The 23,170-nt window shown below is 35.0% G+C and overlaps 1 protein-coding gene across 1 annotated transcript; it reads left to right on the top strand.

The window, feature by feature from the left end:
- Positions 1 to 9,262: 9,262 nt before the first annotated feature.
- LOC133310253 (protein FAR1-RELATED SEQUENCE 5-like) lies at positions 9,263 to 13,037 on the top strand. The gene is made up of 4 exons (XM_061511153.1): positions 9,263 to 9,352; positions 9,455 to 11,776; positions 12,617 to 12,686; positions 12,841 to 13,037. Exons 1-4 carry the CDS (start codon positions 9,263 to 9,265, stop codon positions 13,035 to 13,037), a joined length of 2,679 nt encoding a protein of 892 aa, XP_061367137.1.
- The last annotated feature ends 10,133 nt before the right edge of the window (positions 13,038 to 23,170 follow it).

A 23,170-nucleotide genomic window follows, 5' to 3' on the forward strand; every position in this document is an offset into this window, starting at 1 on the left:
AGAAGCTATCACACGCTTTAATCGGAGCTCATTTGCTCCGGCTATCGCCATTTGATGTAGGATAAGCAAAACAGCCAACCAACCCCAAAATAGCTCAAAACCTCTCTCACTCCACGAATTACTGAAGCCAATTCACTCATCCAATTGCTATAAAATTTTTATGCTACAAACTAGACACCTCAACCTTCAAGTCCGTGTTCAATAAATCCTACAGGGCTGCGTGAAACCCAAAATTTTCTCATATTTTAACACCACGTAGGAGACATCTCAAGCTTTAAAATGGCGTATGGCATGTACCTATAGGACCTCTGTGGAGGGAGATATGCTCTCCCGAAGTTCGTCTAAAATCTGTCAATTCTACAAAAAATTCGCCAGAGTTTCCTTTATTTTTCCTAAAATCCCCAAATTGCAAATGCTCACAAGAGCCTCAAATGTACCTAATAATCCAATGGGTGGCACACACAAGGACCAACAATGCCTTGGGACACTTACAACCCAACTCAGTTTATATTTATTACACATACAGCTCACTTTAAAATCCTTAAATTGTTTCAATCACCAAACTCCAATTTCATGCATATTTTCAACATACAAGTAATCACAAACCTAAAATAGGCCTAAGGCCCTTCCATTATAATATGTCATGCATCCAAGGTATAATTATAACATTTAACTTACATACTACAACTTACAACTTCAACTTTAAATTACAACTTACAATATTACAACTTTAATTACAATTCGAAACATAAGCTTAAATGCCATAACTAATAGACTTAGGCAAAATGACATGAACAAATATGCTAATGAAACTCATCCTACATACATATGAGATGTCCATGCCCTAAGTCTAGCCATGGCCAAATGGCCACCAAAATGCAAAATACGAACAATGTTCCACTAGTCATCCTACGGGCCTCTTGCCTGCTGCTCCCATGCCACTGCTAGCTCCTGAAATAAATCCCGCGAGACGGGGTGAGATATACGCATATATCTCAGTAACCCATAGGTTCTGGAGAAAACTCTGCCCAATGGTTCACTTCGATGTATATAAATAAAATAAAACAACCACTTTCAAAACGGGATAAAGCAAGGGATTTAGAGAAACTGGGGAATATCGGGATATAAAATACAAAGAAACTGGAATGGTAGCTACCAATACCACGCAACGTCCTTGGCATATAAGCCTACGGGTATCATCCAAGGTGTGTTCCTAGAACCACAACCAAGGTACCCCTCCCATCCATATACACCTGAAACTTCCTAGTGTGCTCCTAACCAGATTACACACCACGACCCTAGGTCAACTGGAACTCCCTCTCGGAGACCTATCCAGTAGAAGTCCGCACTGCCCGAAGGCTACACTGTCTACTGGCCAGAGACTCGGTACATAAGTACCCTCATAAATGCTACATGCATGCTCATGTTATTCTACACTACTCATATACATTTCCTACCATCACCCTCAACGGGTATGGTGGAACACACAAGGGGAACAAGGCCCAATACTAAGAGGTTACCTTAATATTTCCTCCACTTAGCTCCACAACAGCTTATTTCCCAACTTGTTACTCAACAGAATGCCTACACAGAGGAAATTCCCAATTACTCGAAATTCACACAACACATGCTAATTCACAATTATACATGCATTGATCAAATCACTTACCTCAATCCACTTGGTCCAAGACCAAGGGCAATCCACCGATTCATGGTTCGGGATTCAAACCGACGTACGACAACCTATACCACCATGTACAGCCATCAGTATACGTCAATTCTATCAAAATGCGAAAAACCACAAAATCCTCCCCTTCCTCTTGAAGGTTCGGCCAAACAAGGAAAAAATTCAAATTTTTTTTTCTAAATTTTCTTTCTCATTTTATTACACATCCTTAGGTTGCCAAGAGGCTAATTCAAGTGCCGTTTTTTCGTTTTACGTCTTTTAAGCATCGTTTTGCTAAATAATCCACTCTAGGTTCTTTTGTGTCCCTAAAAACAATTTATTATTTTCCATTGATTCTACCACTTTCCAACCACCACACAACCCATTTTAATACCATTCAACACTTGATATATCATCCAATCAACATAAACAACATCAATTTCCTAAAACTCTCTCTATGGCCGATTTGCACATTTGAACTTTCTAAAGAATTCTCACTCAATTTTTAATCATTCCACACTCCATACAACACCATTATATCAACATATAATCATTCAACAACTCACCAACACAATCCTAACAATAATCTCAAACACAAAGTCATGACACCATCAATTTTCTCTAAGTTAAAAATCCATATTTTTCACCAATAATTTTCATAGCATTTCTAGCTCTAACACATCATTCTAAGACATTATCATCTAATACACATTTTCCAATTGAGCTCTCTAACATCACCAATCACGAAATCAAGGTGTAGGGTTCATGAAAATAAACTACAATCAAACCATGTAAATGGGATGGAAATATACTCACAACCAAGGCTAGATGCTACCTCAAGACTCCTCCAAGCAATGGAAGCTCAAACGACTCCATGAACCTCAAATTCCTCCAAAAATTCGCAGCTGTAAATGGGCAATAACTCACCAAAGCGAGGGTTTCAAGGGAAACTAATCGGTGGAACGGGTTCGGATGATGATTTCCATCGAATTTCAAGACAAGAATCGATGGATTCGGTGGAGAAACGACCAAGTTATGGTGAATTGAAAATTTTGCACAGAGATGGTGGTGGAGGGGCTGTCATGCGTGAAGAAGAAGGAGGGAAGGAGAGAGAAAATGATGAATTGAATGGTGAGGGAGGGTGATGTGGCTTAAGTGGGTGGGTCCCACGCCACGTCACGCGATTTAAAATTCATCCAAACTTTCACTAAACGTCTAAAAATTCACAACCTATTTAAAAACTCTAATTTCTAACATTAACCATTTTCCTTTAATTATACTTGATCAGATGAATCCGGAGTTTTCCGGTCGTTCGGAGAAAACACTATTTTAAGCTGTTGCGCGCGCCGTTGGCACGCTTTCCCAAACTAACTTAATTCCATTAAATATTATCAGAAATCATTTTTCCTATTTCTATAGACCATTTATAAATCATATTTGAAACCTAGAGCTCAAAACTCAACTGGCACGTTTTACAGTGCAATCGTACCGCGATATTTTTACCCGGTAAAAATATTATTTAATGATTTTTCTGAAACTTGCCTATTCACTCAATTTTTCGTTCTGAATCCATTTCGAGGGTTATTTTTATCATCTGAGACCTTATACTCAAATTTTATCTTCCTAGGGTTGCGTGTTAGCTAATTACTGTTTTGCCCTTTCTTTGCATTTTGGCCTAACATTTAGGATTTTCACTAATCCTTCACTTAATTACTCACTTAATATTTTAATACTTAATTTAGAATTGTGAGGTGTTATACCAACCAAATATCGGGATATCCGATATCCGGATATTTCAAACCAAATATCGGGATATCATATATCCGGATATTTCCAACCAAATATTATCAGATATCCGAATATTTCCAACCAAATATCGGGATATCAGATATCCGGATATTTCCAACCAAATATCCGGATATTTCGCGTCAGAATGCAGATTTTGCATTTCGCGACATATCAATCCCAAGGGTCCATTTTTACCGATTACAGAAACTTAAACATGCTTTTCTAGGTGTGTTTAAGCTTACCCACCCTTAAGTTATTAACTTAAGCTTGTTATATGCATCAAGGTTCCATTTTTAACCACTTAAACTCATGATCAAGGTTAGGGAAACTTACCCAAGGTTCAAACTCAGAAAAAGACAGCTCTTGGAGCTCACCAACAGTCTCCAAGGGTTCAGAAAGCAAGGTGCACGAAAATGGTACCAAGGTGGGTCTTTTTCTTCACAAGATAGCCCCTTGAATCAACCAAATGCCATCCCAAAGGCTCCCACAACACCCACCATGAAGTCAGCCCCACATACACTTAGAAACAGAACTTACAACTCAAAAAATGGAGCACTCACACCCTCACAAGGTTGCTCTCAAGTGTATAGCAAGCTAAAGATGAAGAAAATGCTAGGAAAGGTGAAGACTTGGGACATTTCCAAGCAAGGGAGGCTAAGAAATGGAGAGACAGCAGCTGGCCCTTCAGAAAACATACGTAGGAGAACCTAGGATCATGTGCCACTCCTATATATAGCCTCATTAAGTTTTAAACGCACTGCATTAGCGCTAATAGCTACGCTTAGAATTTTAATCCCAAACTTAGGGTTCTGAACCTACTCAATTTTATAAGAATTATCATATTTTTATTATATTTTTTTGAGCACCTTTCCGGTACGCGCTTTTCATAGCCAGTATCAGTTTCTGGCACCAGTTCTTATTATTTTGACTTGAAACTCGTTTTACAAGTCCTACATATCATTCTAGTAATTATCATGCACTTATTATAATTTTTCGGGAAACTTTTTCGGTACGCATTTATACTGACTAGCAGAACCGGTATCTGCACTTTTCGTCCGAAAAGCGATTTTCAGCATTCTTAATCACTTACTATAATTATTAGAGCCTCATAATAATTATTAGGGTCCATTATGAAATCATTTCCTAATTTTGCATAATTAATTAATTAAATACCTAATTTAACGGTGCGGGTTCTTACACTCAAGACTTAGCACCTTTTGGCTTTGTCCCAGTTTCTTTGCCTGCCAACTCTGATTCCTCAGCTCATGGTCTAGATGGCTCACAAATTTCCATATTCCTATTGCTCCCTTGACTCCAACAGGTATTTAGTTCAGAACCTTAAAATGGACGAGTTGGCCCCTTATTCCTAAGGTGACCAGTAGCGTTTTTGCCATGACATCTACCTTCCCCCAATGGCTAAGCTGTCTGAAATCCCTTTCTTATGGAAGTTCCTTTCTCAGTATGTACCCAATTTCCATTGGCGCACAAAGAATATAGCTTACTTAGCCAAAGAAATACAAAAAGCTTCGGTCAAGAGTTTTGAAAACAGTTCTTTAAGAGTTTCACAGTTTACCCGTTCCACAGATAGTTCAGCTCATGGCTGATAGTTTAAATATAATTATTCTCAACTGAGATCACATAGACCCGAGATTCAGTCAAGAGATAACGATTGGAACGAAGAGAAAAACACTTATATTAATTTAAAAGACAGTTTACAAAAATAAACAGAAAATGGAGAAAGATGGGTATTTGCTCGTGAGGAGTCTTGATGGTTGTTTACAGAGAAGGGAAGAGGGGTTGTCACTTAACTACAGTTACAACTGAAAATTAAACTAAGTTACTAACTACTCCTAAGTGATCTCTTCCTTTCGGACTGCAAACCCTCCAGGATTCGATGATGTTTTTGTGTGAGGGAGGTCCTATTTATAGCTGGAAGAGGAATGGTAAGACTGTAATTCCCTTGGAGCTAGTTGCTTGAATGAGGGGACGAGACAGTGGCAGCAGAGTGTGAAGCTTGCGTGAATTGCTGAATGGAACAGGGTTTGGTGATGATTAGTCGTTGTTTGCAGGCCTTCCCATGCTTTGCTTCTGTTTTCATCCAATGAAAACTCTTGATTCCCTGCTCTTCACGTTTCCAGCTGCTCAGTTGGTGCACCGCCTTGCTTTTTAGAAGTCTTTAACTCTACGTTACCTGCAAAGTGTACAAAAGCATTAAATGAATAGAGCAGGTGCATTAAATACGTCTCAGTTCGTTCCCCTTTTAATATATTTTAAAGGAATACGTTACCATCCGTTCCCCCACTGTGTTTTTGTCACAAATGTGTAAAACAAGTTATTTTCATGCTGAAGTTGCTCATCAGATGAGGGAACGTATGGTATTTTGCCATCAAAATGGGCTTAGATGGGAACGAATTTACGTCCCATCAAACACCCCAAAACTAAACTGTTGGTTGTCCTCAAACAACTCAGAAATATTGTATTGGTCTGCCCAATTTAAAAGAATAGCATAACAGAAAGGAACTTGAGCCAGTGAGCAACCATGAACTTTTCAGAAAATGAACTACTCTCCACAGTAAACAGTAAGAGGATTATGTCCCCAGATAAGATAAGGTTGCTGATCTTTTGTCTCACTGTCACTCATGGGTTGGTGTTTGCTCTGTCCATTCCTGGATGTGATTCTTCAGAACTTGCCTTTCTGCTGCGTTCCTATAAAGTACAGTTGTCTTCCGTTCCAAGGATTCTTTGTTGGGTAAGTGTATGGAAATGTTGAAGAAGTGGTGGCCTGATTTGTGGGATCAAGGAACAATTAGCTTTTGTGCCTTTGAACTTGGACTTTTTCTGTTTTGAGGGAACACCTTTTCTTGAACCTTTTTCCCCCTTTGGAGGAAGGTTTTCTGGTTTTTCTTGAATTCTTTTGAATGACTATTCCCCTTTTTCTTTGTTTTTCTTCTGTCCCTTTTTTTTTCATTGTTGAGTATGTTCCTTGTTCTTTCTGATTGACCAGATGGTGTATAATGGAGGTGAGGTGAGTGTGTGATTCTGTTTTGATCCTTGACAGCAGAATTCATCTGTCTTCAGCAGTACTTACAGCATTAAGGCAAGCTGAGAAGTTTCATTGTGGTTACACCTCAGGAACGCTCTCAGAAGTAGGTGTTTGGCATTTTTCCGTTCCTTACCAGTTTGAGTTCACACAGATCAGCTTCTTTCAAAAATCTGAGGATTAAATTCCCTACACTGTTTCTATTTTCAAGTACTCAGAGAAAGAACAAGCATGATTAGTCAGTGACTTTGTGTTTCATGTATGTTAGTTAATCCAAAAGAATTGGGCAGTCTTAAAACTATAACTGAAATGCATGCATATACCAAACAGTTTGATAAAAAAAAGGTCTTTTCTATTTCAAAAAGATTAATTACAAGGGAACGGAAAGAAACTAAATTAAAAACAGAATTGAAAACAAACTAAGCTAAGATATTATATATATATATATATATGGGGAAATCATTTCTACAGCTGCTGTAGATAAGCTTCTCTACAGCTAAGTAAAACTACGTCATTTTGGTCTTTTAAAAAACACTTTGTCTTCTAATATTAAACGTCTTCAACAGCAGTCCCGTTCCCAAACTCGTCGCTGTCGAGCAGCAGAGGGCTTCTTCTCCTTTCTGTCTTCTTTCCGTCGGTGGTTGCTCTTCCCCCAAATGGAGTGATTAGACAAGAAATGGGATGAAAGGGTTTTAATAGGTAAGGTAAGAGAGTTTTAGGAGCTTGGCTCGAGCAAATGCAACTGGACCAGCTTGTAGTCTAATCCCTCTTCTCCTTTGCAACTTGCGTTCTTCTCCTTCGTCGGTGGTTTTCCTTCATCGCCAGTAGCCCTTCCCCTCTTCCTTTTTGGGCGTTCACTCTCCCTCCACCATTTTCTGGTGCCCTAAATTTATTTCTTCAGTGCCCTAAATTTATTTTTAGGTGTTGGCAACTCCCCTCCCACCCCTTTCTGAAAAATCTATAGACTCTGTTGCGTGCAATTTAGAGATAATTCTTGTTTCTGAATAATTTTTGTGCAAATTGGTGGATTTATTTCTTCTACATTCCTGTATTGGCTTATTGCACTACTAGAATTATGTCAATAATAAAATGTTATTACTGTTTAAATTATTAACAGGAAGCAATACCAGCAAAGTTTTTCATTATATAATTATCTAATGGATTCTTCTCTGTTCTGGAATTACAGGTGCTCTCTCTCAATTGGCATTCATACGAAAAATGGAAGAATCATATGGTATAAAGTTGTACTCTTTCTCTTAGTATTGTGGCTTAATAGTGTTTAAGGGGCTGTTTGGTTTTTATTTTCAAGAACTGTTGTCTGTTTTTAAAATAAAGAAACAACAAAACTTGTTTGGAAGAATGTTTTCGGTCTTAATTTTTAATGACAATAGGCTTAACAAGAAACAATTATCTTGAAAGTTTAAGCTGCTAGGTGAAAGCACATGAATGACTCTATATCATTATTTTAACACAGTCCTTTATACAAGAGCTCTTTGGACTCAAAACGTTGATGAATGAAAACATACTTACCTTGCGCCAAAATTCAACTTTTTATTAGAAGAATGGGTATGTAACTCAATACCACTTGCTCATAAACACTCAAATACCATGTTAGGAGCCAACTTTTTCAAAAGCTTAAGCTTTTAGTTGAAGGCATGTGAATGATTTTCTATCGTACTCACTGAGTCTTTTCCATTTAGAAGATTGTGTGGACTTGAGAGTGATGGTTACCTTCTGTTGCCCAGAGGTCAGTATTGTTTTTGTTTTATTTAGATTACAAGTGTGGCTGCTTTTATAAAGTATCACAAAATATGTTTATCTTATTTTATTTTATACATAATATGTTACTTCCATCTTTTTAATGCGAGACGCATGTGCCTGCTTCCATGACTTTTAATGTTATTTATCACATGCGGGATATATGTAATTCTATATGCTTCACCATGTGTGTTGTTGTGCCTTAACAAAAAAATATGCTACCATACTGATATTTTTTCTTTAATTCATGAATGAATTTCAAACTTTTTATTGCTGTGCCTTCTGGGTAAAGTGTTTGTTTTAATTTTTTGATAAAAAATAATATCTTTGTTAATGTTGTGCCTCTATTGACCATGTTAATGCTCCTCTGTGTAAGTTTAAATAATACTGTTACATTATCTTGTGCAGAATAATATCATTACTTGAAAGTTGTAAGTAGAGTTAAGATTTTCATATATCAACTTTGGATCTGCCTTGAACTTATGTCTACTTATATTCATTTTGAGTGACTGAATAGAAGCTTGAATGGTGCAATGTATAATTAATTTATATGAAATCAATTACTTTTATTTAAATAAAAAAGTATAAATGCCTTTCTAAAATGAAATTTTATTTAAATCTTTGTTTGATTTGTGCTGCACATTATTAGAGATCCTCTGCGGCTCTAGTCTTATGTTCTTATCTCTGTTAAACTGGACAATAGGATTAAGTGGTATCACTCTTTCAGAAAATTTAAGAACCAAAACTTTTTATTGAGGTTCATATCTCACTCATAGAGAGAGATTGAATGTAGACTAGAAAAAAAACAATTGGCATCCTGTTTATCTTTTTATAGAGAATCCAAGATGGAGCATTGTTGTGGTGCTACAAGTATCATGTTCTGTATTTAAATGTAGCCTAGAAATTTTGTTGAATTCTTTTCTATGCTAACACCTCTGGTTCAGAAAAATAATTTTAGAAAAATAATTTTATATATGCAGGTTGTAATCTAGACTTATACAAGGGAACTCATGGAAAATTGTGAAAATCTCGCTAAAAGTGTTATTGAGACACAATCTCCAGGATCATCTACTGTTTTGGTTGCACGTTTTGATGGTCAGGTAAATGATTAACTATTATTTGAATTCACTATACATGACATGCAGTATGCCTATGTTGGAGTATAGGACTAACTATTGTTCAAATTTTTTCATATATTCAAGACGGATCACTCACAGATAACAACTATTGAAGACATTGACATGAGTGAGAGTTTAATATATTGTGATAAGGTTGTTGATTTGGAGAAAGACAATGATGATTTTGGAGAATATAATCAGTGTGAAACTATAGAAGACGAAGATGGTGATTGTAGGGAAGATAACGTGCATGAAATTGTGGGAGCTGATGATATGAGCTTCACGGATACCCCCATTCTGGGTAGAGTCTTTAAGACAATAGAAGAAGCTTATGAATTTTATAATGATTATGCAGAAAGTAAAGGATTTGGAATACGTAAGCACTGGTGTAATAGGAGTACAAAAACACAACAGCCATTTAGGTGGAATTATGTAAGTGCAAAGCAAGGTGTGAAACGACTTCATGATAAAAGAGTTGATGTTGACAGTGTCAAAAGGCGAAGGGAAACAAGGACTGATTGTTCAGCGATGTTACAAATAAAGTTGGTTGATGGATCATGGGTTGTGGAAAAATTCAATGATACACACAACCATCCATTGATTAACACTCCTACAAAGGTGAAGAAGTTTTTTTCTCATAATGATTTACGACGCTCAGGCATTACTAAGTCGTTGGTTTCTAAGCTTTATCAGGAGGGTTTAACATCTTCAAAAATCTCAAAGGTGGTTAACGCTATGAACGAAGATGTTAATATTACTCCAATTCAAATTAGCACTATTATATCAAGCCAGAGACATAGTAATGTAGGCCGAGAATGCCAGGGCATTGTCAAACACTTTCAAAGGAAGTCTGTTGTTGATAGAGATTTTTATTTTGATATGCATCTAGTGGATGATGGTACATTAAGAAGTGTCTTCTGGGCGGATGGTAGGTCAAGAGCTGCATATGCCCAATTTGGTGAAGTCCTTGTGTTTGATGTGACATACAGAACAAACAAGTTCAAGTTTCCTTTTGCCCCTTTCGTGGATGTTAATCACCATGGGCAATCAATTTTATTTGCTGCTGCCTTGTTAGAAGATGAAACAGAAGCAACCTTTACTTGGTTGTTTGAACAATTTCGAACATGTATGTTTGATAGGTCTCCGGTTGCTATTATAACTGATCAAGACAAAGCTATGGGAAAATCAATTGCTAAGATATTTTCAGGAGCTCGACATCGTTTTTGTGCATGGCACCTGAAAAAACATGTTATGAAGCATAGTCAAGCACTTCGCGCACAATTTAAAGATAGTTTTGATGTTGACTTCCGTGAGTGGTATAAAAGTCAAAACATCGATGAGTTTGAAGGCAAGTGGGAAGCATTAAAGAATAAATATGATATTAGAGCAGGTAGTTGGTTGGCTAACATGTATACTTCACGTCATCATTGGGCAAAGGCATACTTGAAAGATACATTTTTTGCCGGAATGACCACAAGTGGTCGAAGTGAGAGCATGAATTCTTTTTTTGATGGATATGTCAACTCTAACACAATGTTAAATGACTTTGTCATCCAATACGACAAAGCAATCAAGTCTAGGAGGGATGCAGAAGAAGATGAAGATTTCAAAACAATAAATACGAAGGCAATTTTGGAGACTGCTCACCCAATCGAAGCAACAGCCGGAGAGCGCTACACAAGAAAAATGTTTGAGATCTTCAAAAAGGAGTGGAAGGTTGCCATTGGTGATTATTTTCATGAAAAGATTTCAACAGACAATAAATGTACCAAGTACCGGGTGGGATCTCGTGAAGTTGATAAAAAGTGGTGGGCAATTGTCGACTACCATTTGGAAGAAACATTCACAGCTCATTGTTCTTGTGCAAAATTTGAAACTATGGGGATTTTGTGTAGACATACTCTATACATCATGAAGAAGAAACAAATAATGACCCTTCCTGAAAAATATATTTTGTCTAGGTGGACAATGGATGCAAGTTATAGGGTTGGAGAATTTGCAGGCATTCATGTTGAAACAACTACTAATGAAGTTAGTGCATTGTCTTTGTGGTTGGTTCAATCTAAATTCACTATGGCTGTTTCTGAAGCAAGAGATTCTATTTCTGAGGTTAGAAGGCTTGATGCTATGATTTCTGAATTTCTACAACTACAATTGGAAAGAAAGAAAAAGGCATCTGAAGATGAAATGGTTCCCACAATTTATCCTTCACTAGTTCCCGATAATGTTACACAAGTTTCACACATTAATGATGTGCGTGATCCTACTCAACTAGTCAAAACTAAGGGGCGTCCAAGGGTTGCTTCACGTATAAAATCTAGCATGGAAATGTCCACAAAACAACAAAGGACTTGCAGTTATTGTCAAGGAAAAGGTCATTATAAGACTGGTTGTCAGAAGCTAAAGGTATGTGTGAAGTTGATATATGTGTTTTCCTCTCTAAACTTGATGAAAATTTTATTATGCTTCACTTGTAGATGGATGCTGCAAGAGAGAAGCAACAGGAATACTAGCTGTGGGATTGTCAATTTGTACAGATCCTTTAATACTGCCATTATTAGTACCAAGAATCTCCCGGGCTGCTTTCTCCAGAATTGCGATCACACTGTTCTTTGTTTTCATTATCTCCAGATGATCATCAAGGCTGTCCTTTGTTCTTGGTTTGACTGCTTTGCTGTAAAACAAACCATTGATTCCCTACTGTAATAATACCCAAGGTTAACACTCACACTTTGGAAAATGAATGGTCAGGTACAGATCTTTTATTACACCACATTTTGTAAATTTTTCATTGCATGAAAATCACTGTAAAATAAAAACAGGAAAAACACTAGCTCATTTCTTTCACCATTTTGTAAATTCTTTTTTTGTTATAGTAATGATTTAATGACTAACAGCTGTTGTTGGACAACATAATTGTCTTGCAGTCATTTTAAGTTGTCTAATTTCATCCTTCGTTTCAGAGACTTCTACTGCAGAAGTATTTTTTTTCATGGTTGACTTTCAGAGTGTACTTTCTTTTGGTCATTCATCTCCCATCTAAAATGCAGAACCATTCATTACAGTCAAGATTTGGATAAATGTTGCACGAGTAAGTTTGCTGGAATATTATAAAGAATAAATTTCAAAAAGATTTTCTGGTCTTAATTTCAAAATGCAGAACCATGGTTGCTGGAATATTATAAGTTCTGCTTTTTTTTCTTTGTGCTTAAATTTAATACCATTATGCGTTGCTTTATTTTGAAGGTTACTATATCCCCAGAAGTGACTTCGAGAACAGTAAACAGGTTCATTATAGCTGAACTTGTGAGAGGCTGTATAAAGAGTCTGACTTGGGGATGAGACTTCCAGCATATGATGGCAGAAAAAGTCTTTACACTGGGTAATGAAATATTTTATTCCTTTAGTGGGTCATCTCTGTCTCTTCCATTTTGATCTCATATATGTAAACTAGTGGTTATTTCATGCAGGGCAGAGGCAAAGTATAAGAAAAAGTAGAGGAGAGACCAAAGCTGAACCATCCTCGGAGCTTATTGGTAATAATAATAGCAGTATTAAGGGACCAGTACAAATTGACAATTCAGAGGATGATGGAGATGAACCACTTGTGCTTTTATTTGTAATTTTATCGTATCTTGGTATTGTTTCACTGGTAGAGATAACATAATTTCATCATGACCATTGTGCTTGCTCTTCGGCCTCATTTGAGATTGTAACTTAACAAGTATTATCACTGGTAGAGATAACTTTATTTTGAAGTTATTTTTTCGTTGGAATTTATTTTTGCAAATCACATTTTGCATTTGAATATGATGTTGTATCTTGGTATCAATGTTACAAATGATTAAAGGGGTAGGTGAGTTTTCAGTGACTGGACATATGAAACATAAGCAGCTCCTAACATGCAACACCCATCGAGTGCTTGCCTAACAAATTTCTTCCTTTCACGGCACAGTTGGAGTGCCTTATCATCAAGAAACATAATTAACACCCACTCCAGATCTTGAATTATATCATTCAAAGCAAAAAAGACCCCTTCACTATTTTAGTTCAAAATTTCTTCAAGAAAGATTGCAAAAATCCAAAAACAGGACCACACCGGGCCCTGGAAAACTGTTGCAGCAGAGTGACATTGCACAAAGTAATAGCAATAGCAAGTAACAACAAATAAAGAGGATAAAAAGAAAAACAACATTGCATTTAAATTGGAACATGAAAAGATAACCAGTACAATTCAGGGTTACACCATAGAAGCATAATAAACTTCACTATATCTTAACCATCTGCAGTAAATATTCAACTGCGCGTATCACCTCTAATTATTCCTTCAAAAAGATTATCACTTCAACCTTTTGGCATTAGACAACAGGAAATCACTGACATGCTTAACTTGGTAAACTTCGGAAGGAAATTGAAAACAAACAAAGCTATTGGTTTGGTTTATATAAACCATATGTCTTTTTTCAAAGGAAACCGGAGTAAAATGGAAAAAGGCAAAATCCTGAAAAGGGGCGTTTTGGAATAAAAATACATAACCTCGACAGGATTGAATTTTAGCCCAAAGAGAGGTTGTTCACCTCTCCTGAAGCTCTGTGGTAAAATAATGAATGGCAATTATTTTCTTTAAAAAAATAGAATATTCTTCGGCAACTTTGCAGCCAACCCTCCTTTTCTTTCACTACATTTCCTCCTGACTCTCCCCAAAAAAATTCACCAAAAGAATATGTACCTTTCAAAATTAAATACCTATCTCAACAAGATGTAAAGGGTCAATTTGATTAGACTACAAGCTGGTCCAGTTGCATTTGCTCGAGCCAAGCTCCTAAAACTCTCTTACCTTACCTATTAAAACCCTTTCATCCCATTTCTTGTCTAATCACTCCATTTGGGGGAAGAGCAACCACCGACGGAAAGAAGATAGAAAGGAGAAGAAGACAGGTAGCAAAGGAGAAGAAGCCTTCTGCTGCTCGACGACGACGAGTTTGGGAACGGGACTGCTGTTGAAGACGTTTAATATTAGAAGACAAAGTTTTTTTTAAAAGACCAAAACGACGTAGTTTTACTTAGCTGTAGAGAAGCTTATCTACAGCAGCTGTAGAAATGATTTCCCCATATATATATATATATATATATATATATATATATATATATATATATATATGGGTCAGGATCATTTTACACCAGTGTAAGTTACACTCTCAATCTTCCCTTTTACGATTTTACGATTTTTTTAATCAGAACGATTTCGTCAAAATTCCAAATGGTTTTACGTTTTTACGATTTTTTCCGATTATTTTTATGTTAGGATTTTACGTTTTACGATTTTTTATTTTTCTTCCGATTTCAGGTAAAATCCCAATTTTAACTACCATGGATGTAAGTGAGTCAAATGGCTTATTAAGGATATATGGACTGATTTATGTCAAATAAAATTTGACTTATTATATTTTACAAAATATAACAGATTCAAATCTTAAAAAAAATTATTTAAAAAGTAGATCATAAACTTTTTTTGATAATGTTTGGTCTATAAACTTATATGATATTATTTATTTTAAATAAAATGAAATCTTATTTTATTTTATTTTTTAATTTTTAAAGGCATAATAACATTAAATAAGTTAACAGATCTAAACCAGTCAGACTTTTTTTTAATACAATAGCGACACTGACATTGAAATTTAAATCTATAACCTTATCGAGACTATCTGAATTCCTCACATTAGAACAATCTTAATGGCTTATAAGGTGCACTTTAGAAATATGTATCTGTCATTTATCAATCTTAATGGATTATAAGGTGCACTTTAGAAATATGTATCTGTCAATTATCAAAAAATAATAATATATATTTACACACACGAGGTTTATGCTTCTCCTTTCACAAGAGGGGTATCTTCTTATGTTATTGAGCCATCGATTATTGCGCAACCTTATTTTTATTTTTACTTTTATTTAGCTTTAAATACTCTTTCATGCATATGGTTCCGTTGTTGATGAATCTTGTAGTGCAAATCTGTTGAGATATATAAAATCATTAATGTAGCCTCACCCAACAGCTTAAGCTTTTGGGTTGAATTGGTTCTTTATATGGTATCAGAGCCTCGTGTCCCGGGTTCGAACCTCGCCGCCCCCCACTTTCTTTCTAGTGGAATTTCTTTCTTCGCACAAGTAGGTGAGCCTATGAATTGTCCACCCTTCAAGCTCAGTGGGCTCTCGTGTGAGGGGGCGTGTTGAGATATATAAAACCATTAATGTAACCTCACTCAACAGCTTAAACTTTTGGGTTGAATTGGTTCTTTACAAAATGTGCAATTTGAAAGTCTCTTACATTCATATTTTTTGGAAAGCTAATTGGCATGTCAATTGGTTAGCCAAGCAGAGTTGTATGATGCGGAGAATCTCACTGTGTGGAATGTGCCCCCGTTAATTTTTAGGACTTATAATTTATCATATTGAATAAGAAATTCAAATTTTTCTACAAAGAGAAAAGGGTGAGGCTCACCTTAAAAAAAAAAACTTAAAAATAAAAAAATAATTGGCGCGGACATCGAAATGAGATTGGTAGGAGACTCTGGTGGAGCCAGGTTTATTAATTAGGGGGGCGAAATTTTGTTGTTGTTACCCATTCAACCATACACTCTCCAATCCATTCTCACTCTCTTCTTCTAATTCTGTTTTAATTTTTTCTCATGAATTTAGTACTACACTCTCAGAAGGAATTGTGGTGTAATCATTATTTTATAATTTGATTTTAATATTAAAAATATTTATACTATTAATTGTTTATATATTAACAAATCATCCAATCAATTTAGATGTTAAAATTCATTTATTCAGATAATATGAAATTTATCCTACAAAAAGAAAAGATAATATGAAATTTTTTGCAATGTATCCAACTTATTATTATTTTTAATTTTCATCAGCATTATCCTGATTTATTATTATCCTTTCATTTCCTTAATTGTTTGTTATTAGGTTAATTAGAGCGATCTCAATTCATCTAGAATCTTCATCAAATATTGGGAGCCCCACACCATTGGATCATTTCACAGGGACACGTGCATGACACAGCCTAATACCCACCCAACTTGAATAAAGAAATGTAGCCACAAATTCATAAAATTACAATGTCCCACGTCATCTCACCACTTTATACATGAACACCACTCTCCCTTTACCTCTCACCACTTTATACAGTCTAAGAATTCTCTCCATTATCCTCTACTTTCTCGTGCTAGTTCAGTTCTCTTCTAGTTTAACTCACAAACACAGCTTCTCTTCAAGTCTAAGAATCCAAAAACAGTGACGTTTTGCAGAGAGAAGTCTAGAATGGAGGGGGGCGATGAGTCCTTGCCTACACCCTTGGTCTCCTTAAAAGGCCAGCTCACCTTTAACATTTCATTAAATTTTTTTTTTTCAAAACTTGGAGGGAGGGGGAGGGGGCGGCCGCCCACCCTAACCTCTCCCTGGCTCCGCCTCTGGTAGGAGAGGAGATTTCTCATGCAACATGAGAAGTCTTTTTCCCTAATTTTTATTATAGTTAAAAAATGGGTTTGCTTTTTCTGCAGTTATTGCAGATAAGTTATCTGCAGTAAGCCCAATACGATGTCGTTTTAGGGTGGAAATCATAGTATTTTTGTAATTTTAATTTATTTCAGGATTATTATAGTCTTCATAATTATAATTTTTTGATCTTTCAATCTCAAAATGACGTCATTTTAGGAGTAAATACAGATAATTTATCTGCAGTAACTGTAAAAATATTTTTCTGTTAAAAAATTGGCTTATAAATTTGTTATGTTTATAATATTTTTTAATAAAAGAACTATCTTTTCGTCTTTTATCATTTTTTTAATTTAGCGAGAATAATTAAATTCTCTCTCATCATTAAAATTAATTATTCTTCCGTTTCACTGAAAAAATTAACCTTTCAAAGTTCCACCATTTTCTTTCTTCGTTGAATATGATGACATTAAAATACTTAAATACCTAAACAACTAAATTTTTTCATAAAGAAAGCTTTGTTTTTTTCTTCTAATATTGAAATAGTAAAAAGTGCAAATAGTAAAAAATTTCTGATAAAAATGCAATTAAGTAGAAGTTACCTAAAACCTAAAAATAGTGTATAAAAAAACTATTTTTGAGCATGAAAAACTTAAGTTGGAAATAATTTAGGGTTTGGTTAAAAAGAAACATGAAAGTGAGGTTAAATTAGTCATTTACCTATTAAGTAAGTTGACCAAAGTCAACCTCTCACTTCAATGACAAAAACACTTAGCCCTCCCTCATTTTTCTCTTTTTCTCCTTCATGTAACAGCTCATGGCCGAGGGACTCCATGCTCGAGAGCTCCAAAATTCCATTTCATGATTTACTCATCTAAACACTAAACTTGTGAGATAAATGTTAATCATCTTCCTCCAACTAACATAACCCACGAATCATTTACCCTTGGGAAGCTTTGTGTGGAGAGAAATTCTCTCCCAAAGTGCAACGCCATTCTTCTGGAAGCTTGAGGGAGGAGAGCTTTGCTTCCAACTTGCTTGGGAAGTCTTCCTTTGGTTCTTCTAAGTGATTTTAAGTGTTGGACCAAGTGATATCTTAGTGGAGGATCAACCATTTGGCCAATCAATTGGTGGAAGACTTGATTATTGAATAATCAAGAATAAGGTGATATTGGTGTGAAAGGATTGTAATTGGATTCCTTGAGCTTGAAGAAAACTTGGCAAGGAAGGAAGCTTCAGGAGGTAAACCTTTGAATTTTGGAGCTTAATCTCTCTTGTAGTTCCTCCATACTCCTATGGGAGTTATGGTTATATATGTTGGATGATTGAGTGGTTTGTCAATAATATGGTATGACTGCATTCATATAGAAATGTTGTATCATTGGTGAAAGGACTATTGGAGAAGCACTGAGGGCTAGATTGTAATATTAGTGAAAGGACTGATATACAATTGGAGCTTTTGCGATAATTTTATTGTATATTTTTTTGGCTATTTGAACTGTTTATGGATTTCCTGAGTGTTCTGGGTGCACAAGAAAGGAGACGGACACCAAGTGGACTAGGTTCACGTGTGATCCGAGTGTATTGGGTGAACAACATATTCCTTGGAATACGAACACCAAATAGATTAGGTTCACGTGTGATCCGAGTGTATTGGTGAACATTTTCAATCATTGTTATTATTGCCTCTAGCTATATGTTGTATTTCATGCCATATGTATATACTAACCTTTCATGCAGGAAATGAACTCATGGGCGAATGAATACTCCAAAAATCCTGAATTTATTGAGATTATAATCACACCATATTTGGGGAATGATATTTCAGGTACTCTAGTTGAAGGAGGCACGACCTCACAAGGCAAGAGACCCATATAGAGCATGATGGCTCATATATTTGAGAGAGGATAATGTTGATGTGTATAATCGTATTTTGAGTTTGGGTTGCATATTTATGCCTATTTTATATAGCTTACATTTTGATGGAAACTTGTATAATTTCAATTAAGGCTTGTATATATGGCATGTGTTGCCTCTTTTTATTTGAATACACATTGGTGTAATTTTAATGTTCATGTGTAGGATGTGTGAATCCTATAAAACTTGCATAAGGAAATGAAAAAGTTAATTCCCATTTTACCTAAGTATAGGTTGTATCATATATATATGTAGCTTCCATTTTGTTTGTTAATTATATCGTGCTTAATATCATATGTAATGCTAATACACCTGATGCACACGGGGTGTTACAAGACCAGTATTGTTTTTCCATCTTTTACACCTCCAATCTTGTGTGGGTCACTTGTTATAAGATTGTGAGCTTGTGGAGGGCCTTCTTATCTAATTTAATCATTATGACTGACAAGTTAGATGTTAATGAGCATATGATGAACTTATTTATGTAAAAGAAAAAGTTTATCCATATATGTTAACCATATTTGTCAATGGTTTTATAATATTCACGCTAAAAGAGTTGTCTTATAATTAATTAAGTGATTAAGAACTAATTTGAGTTGCACTTAATACCATAATATAGTTAATACACCGAGTGTTGTGTTACAATTCACATCCCCTAACTCTTGTGTTGTTGAGGAGTGCAAACTCACTCAAATTAGAAAAATATAACTTATTACATTTACTTTATTCACTTATTTATTTTTAATGTCACACGATTGTTGGGCAAGTGGCTTCTTATATGCGATGCTTACGAAATACTTGGGGGGGTGTTTAAGAGGTGTTCTAATTTTTTAAAAAACTTTATATACGTAGATCTTTAAATTTGAATAGCCTAGACAAAGTTGAAATAATAAGTTCAAGGAACACATCAAATCAACTAGATTGACAGTCCTCAATTTAATATGCAATTTTCAATTTAGTTATCAGTCACACAAATATAACAATGTTACTATTTTACTCAAGGTCCCTATATGCCCAAAATGAGTTTTCCAATGTTGTATGAAATATAACAATAGAAAATGTACCTTAGTAATTTTTAGAGTGGATACACAGCTACAAACTTTAAATATATCAGATAACAATTTAAGTGCTACAACAATTATATCAAAACAAGTAAAGTGATATAACGCTTAAGAAATTAAATGAACCAAAAATCAATTAAGGTGCTACAACAATTAAGAACTAGAAAATTAAGAAGATATGTCTGAGAGAGATACATTATCCTTTAACCTGGTTCACTACCCCTTAGTACAACGGGATAGCTACATCCAGAATGAAACCTGCGAAGCAATCTTATCGAACCAAAAAAAGTGTTTTACAACCACTCAAACACACACACACACATACACAAGATTCAACTAAAATAGCTATAACACTTCAAGAAAATCCTATATGTTTCTAAGCTCCAATTCAATGGGTTGAACCACAATCCGAGCCTAGGAGTCTCACCATTTCATCAAGTCAGAACCCTACACCCTTGTAGGTTCCTTGGGGCTCCAAGACTTGTGTTCACAACCACAAGCAATCCAGGATTTCCAACCCGCTTGGTTGAAATCCGCACATATCCTAGGAAAATCTAAGCACACACACACATAAGCACTTCAACATCCAATACAATATTCAAATTTTTCCACAAACAAAAATATTCAAAATTACAATGTCCTGATAGGACATATCATAATAAGCACAATCCAAGCTCCAAAAGTTTATGACATATGCAAAGATTCAAGAAAATAAAATATGTATCAAAAGCCCCAAAATATTTGTATTAAAAAACTTGGAAATTTTATGATGAAGCTCTAAGAATTTTGAAGGGAATCTTGGTTTCTTCAAAATTAGATTCAGGAATATTTCAAGAAACCAATAGCAAGAATGGTCTGACTCCATCTTTCTTTTCATGATTTAAACACAAGGAGAGAAGACTTGAAGAGTTTCTTGACTTGGAAAAATATGAACAACTCTCTTGATTTGAAAATATGCAGCTATCTTGATTTGAAAAAGTGTGCAGCTTTCTTGATTTGAAAAATATGCAGTTCTCTACAATGTTTCTTGTATCTCTCATTTTCTTTTTTCTTATTGCGAAGGTGGACCTTATTTTGTTGTTGTAAAGTTGGCTTCCTTTTTAAAAATTTAAGTGCTACAACATTTAAGATATGGCCTGACTTATTTTCATGGTTAAGATGTAATAGGCCTATTTTATCATCATGAACTTATTCCTAATTAAAAAAAAAAAAATTGCTTTCTAAAATGAGATGCATGAAAAATGATGGAGGTTTGGATGAGATCTTAATTATGATATAGCAAGGGGTTACAATAAATCTAACCAATTTATTTTTAGCTATACTTCCATATATCTTCAAGTTCCATCTTCAAGTTGAGGCTTCTTGCAAGTCCTTTGACATTATCAAAAGATACATTCCATAATGCTTAGAAGGTTTTCAATAAGAATAATTATTTTTAATTCTAGTAGGGGAATATGTATTATCAAAGTACTTAAAAAGACGAGGGTCTGCTCTAACCTTGGTGGGATACAGTCACCAAACACCATATAAACTTTTATGTTAAAAGAAAAGTACTCAAAATTTTCTCACAATAATCCTTGAAATTTAGTTAAGGATAATTAAGACTATTAATTGATCATTTTTTAATTATATTTTGAATAATCCTTGCTAATAGTTTTTTTGTATATATCTTTGAATTAGATTTGATTCTTAATAATTATTGTCATTAGTCTCCCTTATTGCGTTAGAAAGGAAAGAAACCCATTCTACCAAATGATGGTAGCTTAGTTGGCGTATCAGAGCTGAGCAAGTGGGGATGAGAGTATATCATTGTCTTTAATCCTTCTCAGTATCATTTTTGAGAGGGGTTTAAAACCTTATTCCTGAACCCACCCCAAATTCTAGATTAGTCTATAGGAAACTATGAAACTAGGGACCTGTTTGGTGTGATGTATAAGGCCTGATAATATAAGCTTATACTATACATTATGATATTTTCAGTTGTTTGGTGTGACCATCGTATAGTATAAGCTTATACAGCAGGATCCCTTTATACATCAAAATGATGTATAACTTAATCCGGCCTAGGAGTGGTGGATAAGGCCTGATAAGGGGTTGATGTATTAATATTGCTTACAAGTACAATTTCCAAGAACTTATATATCATTTTAATATATATATATATATATTAAAATAAATTTTTTTAATATATTAATTTTTAAAATATTAGAGGATATTATCTTTATACAATATCATACCAAACGCTGGATAGTATTAAAATTTAATCAGGTCTTATACTATCCGGCTTTATCCTATATTATGCACCAAACATGCCCTAGGGATAGGATATTGTGACAACCAAGTTATGTTACAACCATGTGACTACTAGTCAATCTCACCGTTAAATTGGTCTTTTAATCCAAGGATCCTGATTTAATCCTTATATACACCCTCACTTTCCCTTCTCTCTCCCCCTTTCTCTCTGATCATACTCTCTCTCTTACCAGTCATACTCTCTGCCGCCGCCCATAGCCGCCGTCGCGCGGCAGCCCACTCCACCGCATCGCATGGTTAAAAAATCAATTTAACGGTGAGATTGACTGGTAGTCACATGGTTGTAACATAACTTGATTGCCACAATATCCTATCCCATGAAACTATCGGGAAAATAATCTAAAAAAAAGAAAAGAAAAGAAGCATTCTCTATAGCATAGTTTTTGACAATTTAAAGTGGAAGTTATGAGATGAACGTTGAAAGTGGAAATTATCTGAGAGCACTCCACATACTTCTTGCCGGAAAGAAGGGAAATGCAATATCACATTATGTAAAGTCATACAAAAATAACCGAGTTTAGTAATTATGATTCACATTTATATATAAAATTAAAGCATATTCTCTTGAGAGTGTTTAACGTTTTAGTATATTTTTCTTTAAAACATAGCAATATCATTTTCATTTTTTTTCTTTTAAAATTTAAAGTCAAATTCTTTTGAATTAATGATTTACATATTTTTTTAGGAATATGATATTGTGACACCCAAGTTATGTTACACCCATGTGACACCCAGTCAATCTCACCGTTAGATCGCTTATGTTGATCCAACGGTTATATTTATTTCCATCTTTGTATGGTCATGATTTTCCAAATTTAAAGTGAAAACATTAAATATGGGAAATCATAACCATACAAAGATAGAAATAAATATAAAATATTAAATTTGAGAAATCATGACCATACAAAGATGGAAATAAATATAACCGTTGGATCAACATAAGCGATCTAACGGTGAGATTGTCTGGGTGTCACATGGGTGTAACATAACTTGAGTGTCA

The sequence above is a fragment of the Gastrolobium bilobum genome, unplaced genomic scaffold, assembly GCF_033153095.1.
Source record: "Gastrolobium bilobum isolate Gb01-03AN ecotype WA unplaced genomic scaffold, APGP_CSIRO_Gbil_v1 utg354, whole genome shotgun sequence".
Taxonomy (NCBI): Eukaryota; Viridiplantae; Streptophyta; class Magnoliopsida; order Fabales; family Fabaceae; genus Gastrolobium; species Gastrolobium bilobum.

What these genes read in the sequence shown, in the direction of transcription:
- LOC133310253 (XM_061511153.1), top strand. Translation starts at nt 9,263, where the DNA reads ATGGAAAATTGTGAAAATCTCGCTAAAAGTGTTATTGAGACACAATCT. An exon ending in TTGCACGTTTTGATGGTCAG is followed by an intron (nt 9,353 to 9,454) that starts GTAAATGATTAA and finishes CATATATTCAAG; the next exon opens with ACGGATCACTCACAGATAAC. An exon ending in AGCTGAACTTGTGAGAGGCT is followed by an intron (nt 12,687 to 12,840) that starts GTATAAAGAGTC and finishes TATTTCATGCAG; the next exon opens with GGCAGAGGCAAAGTATAAGA.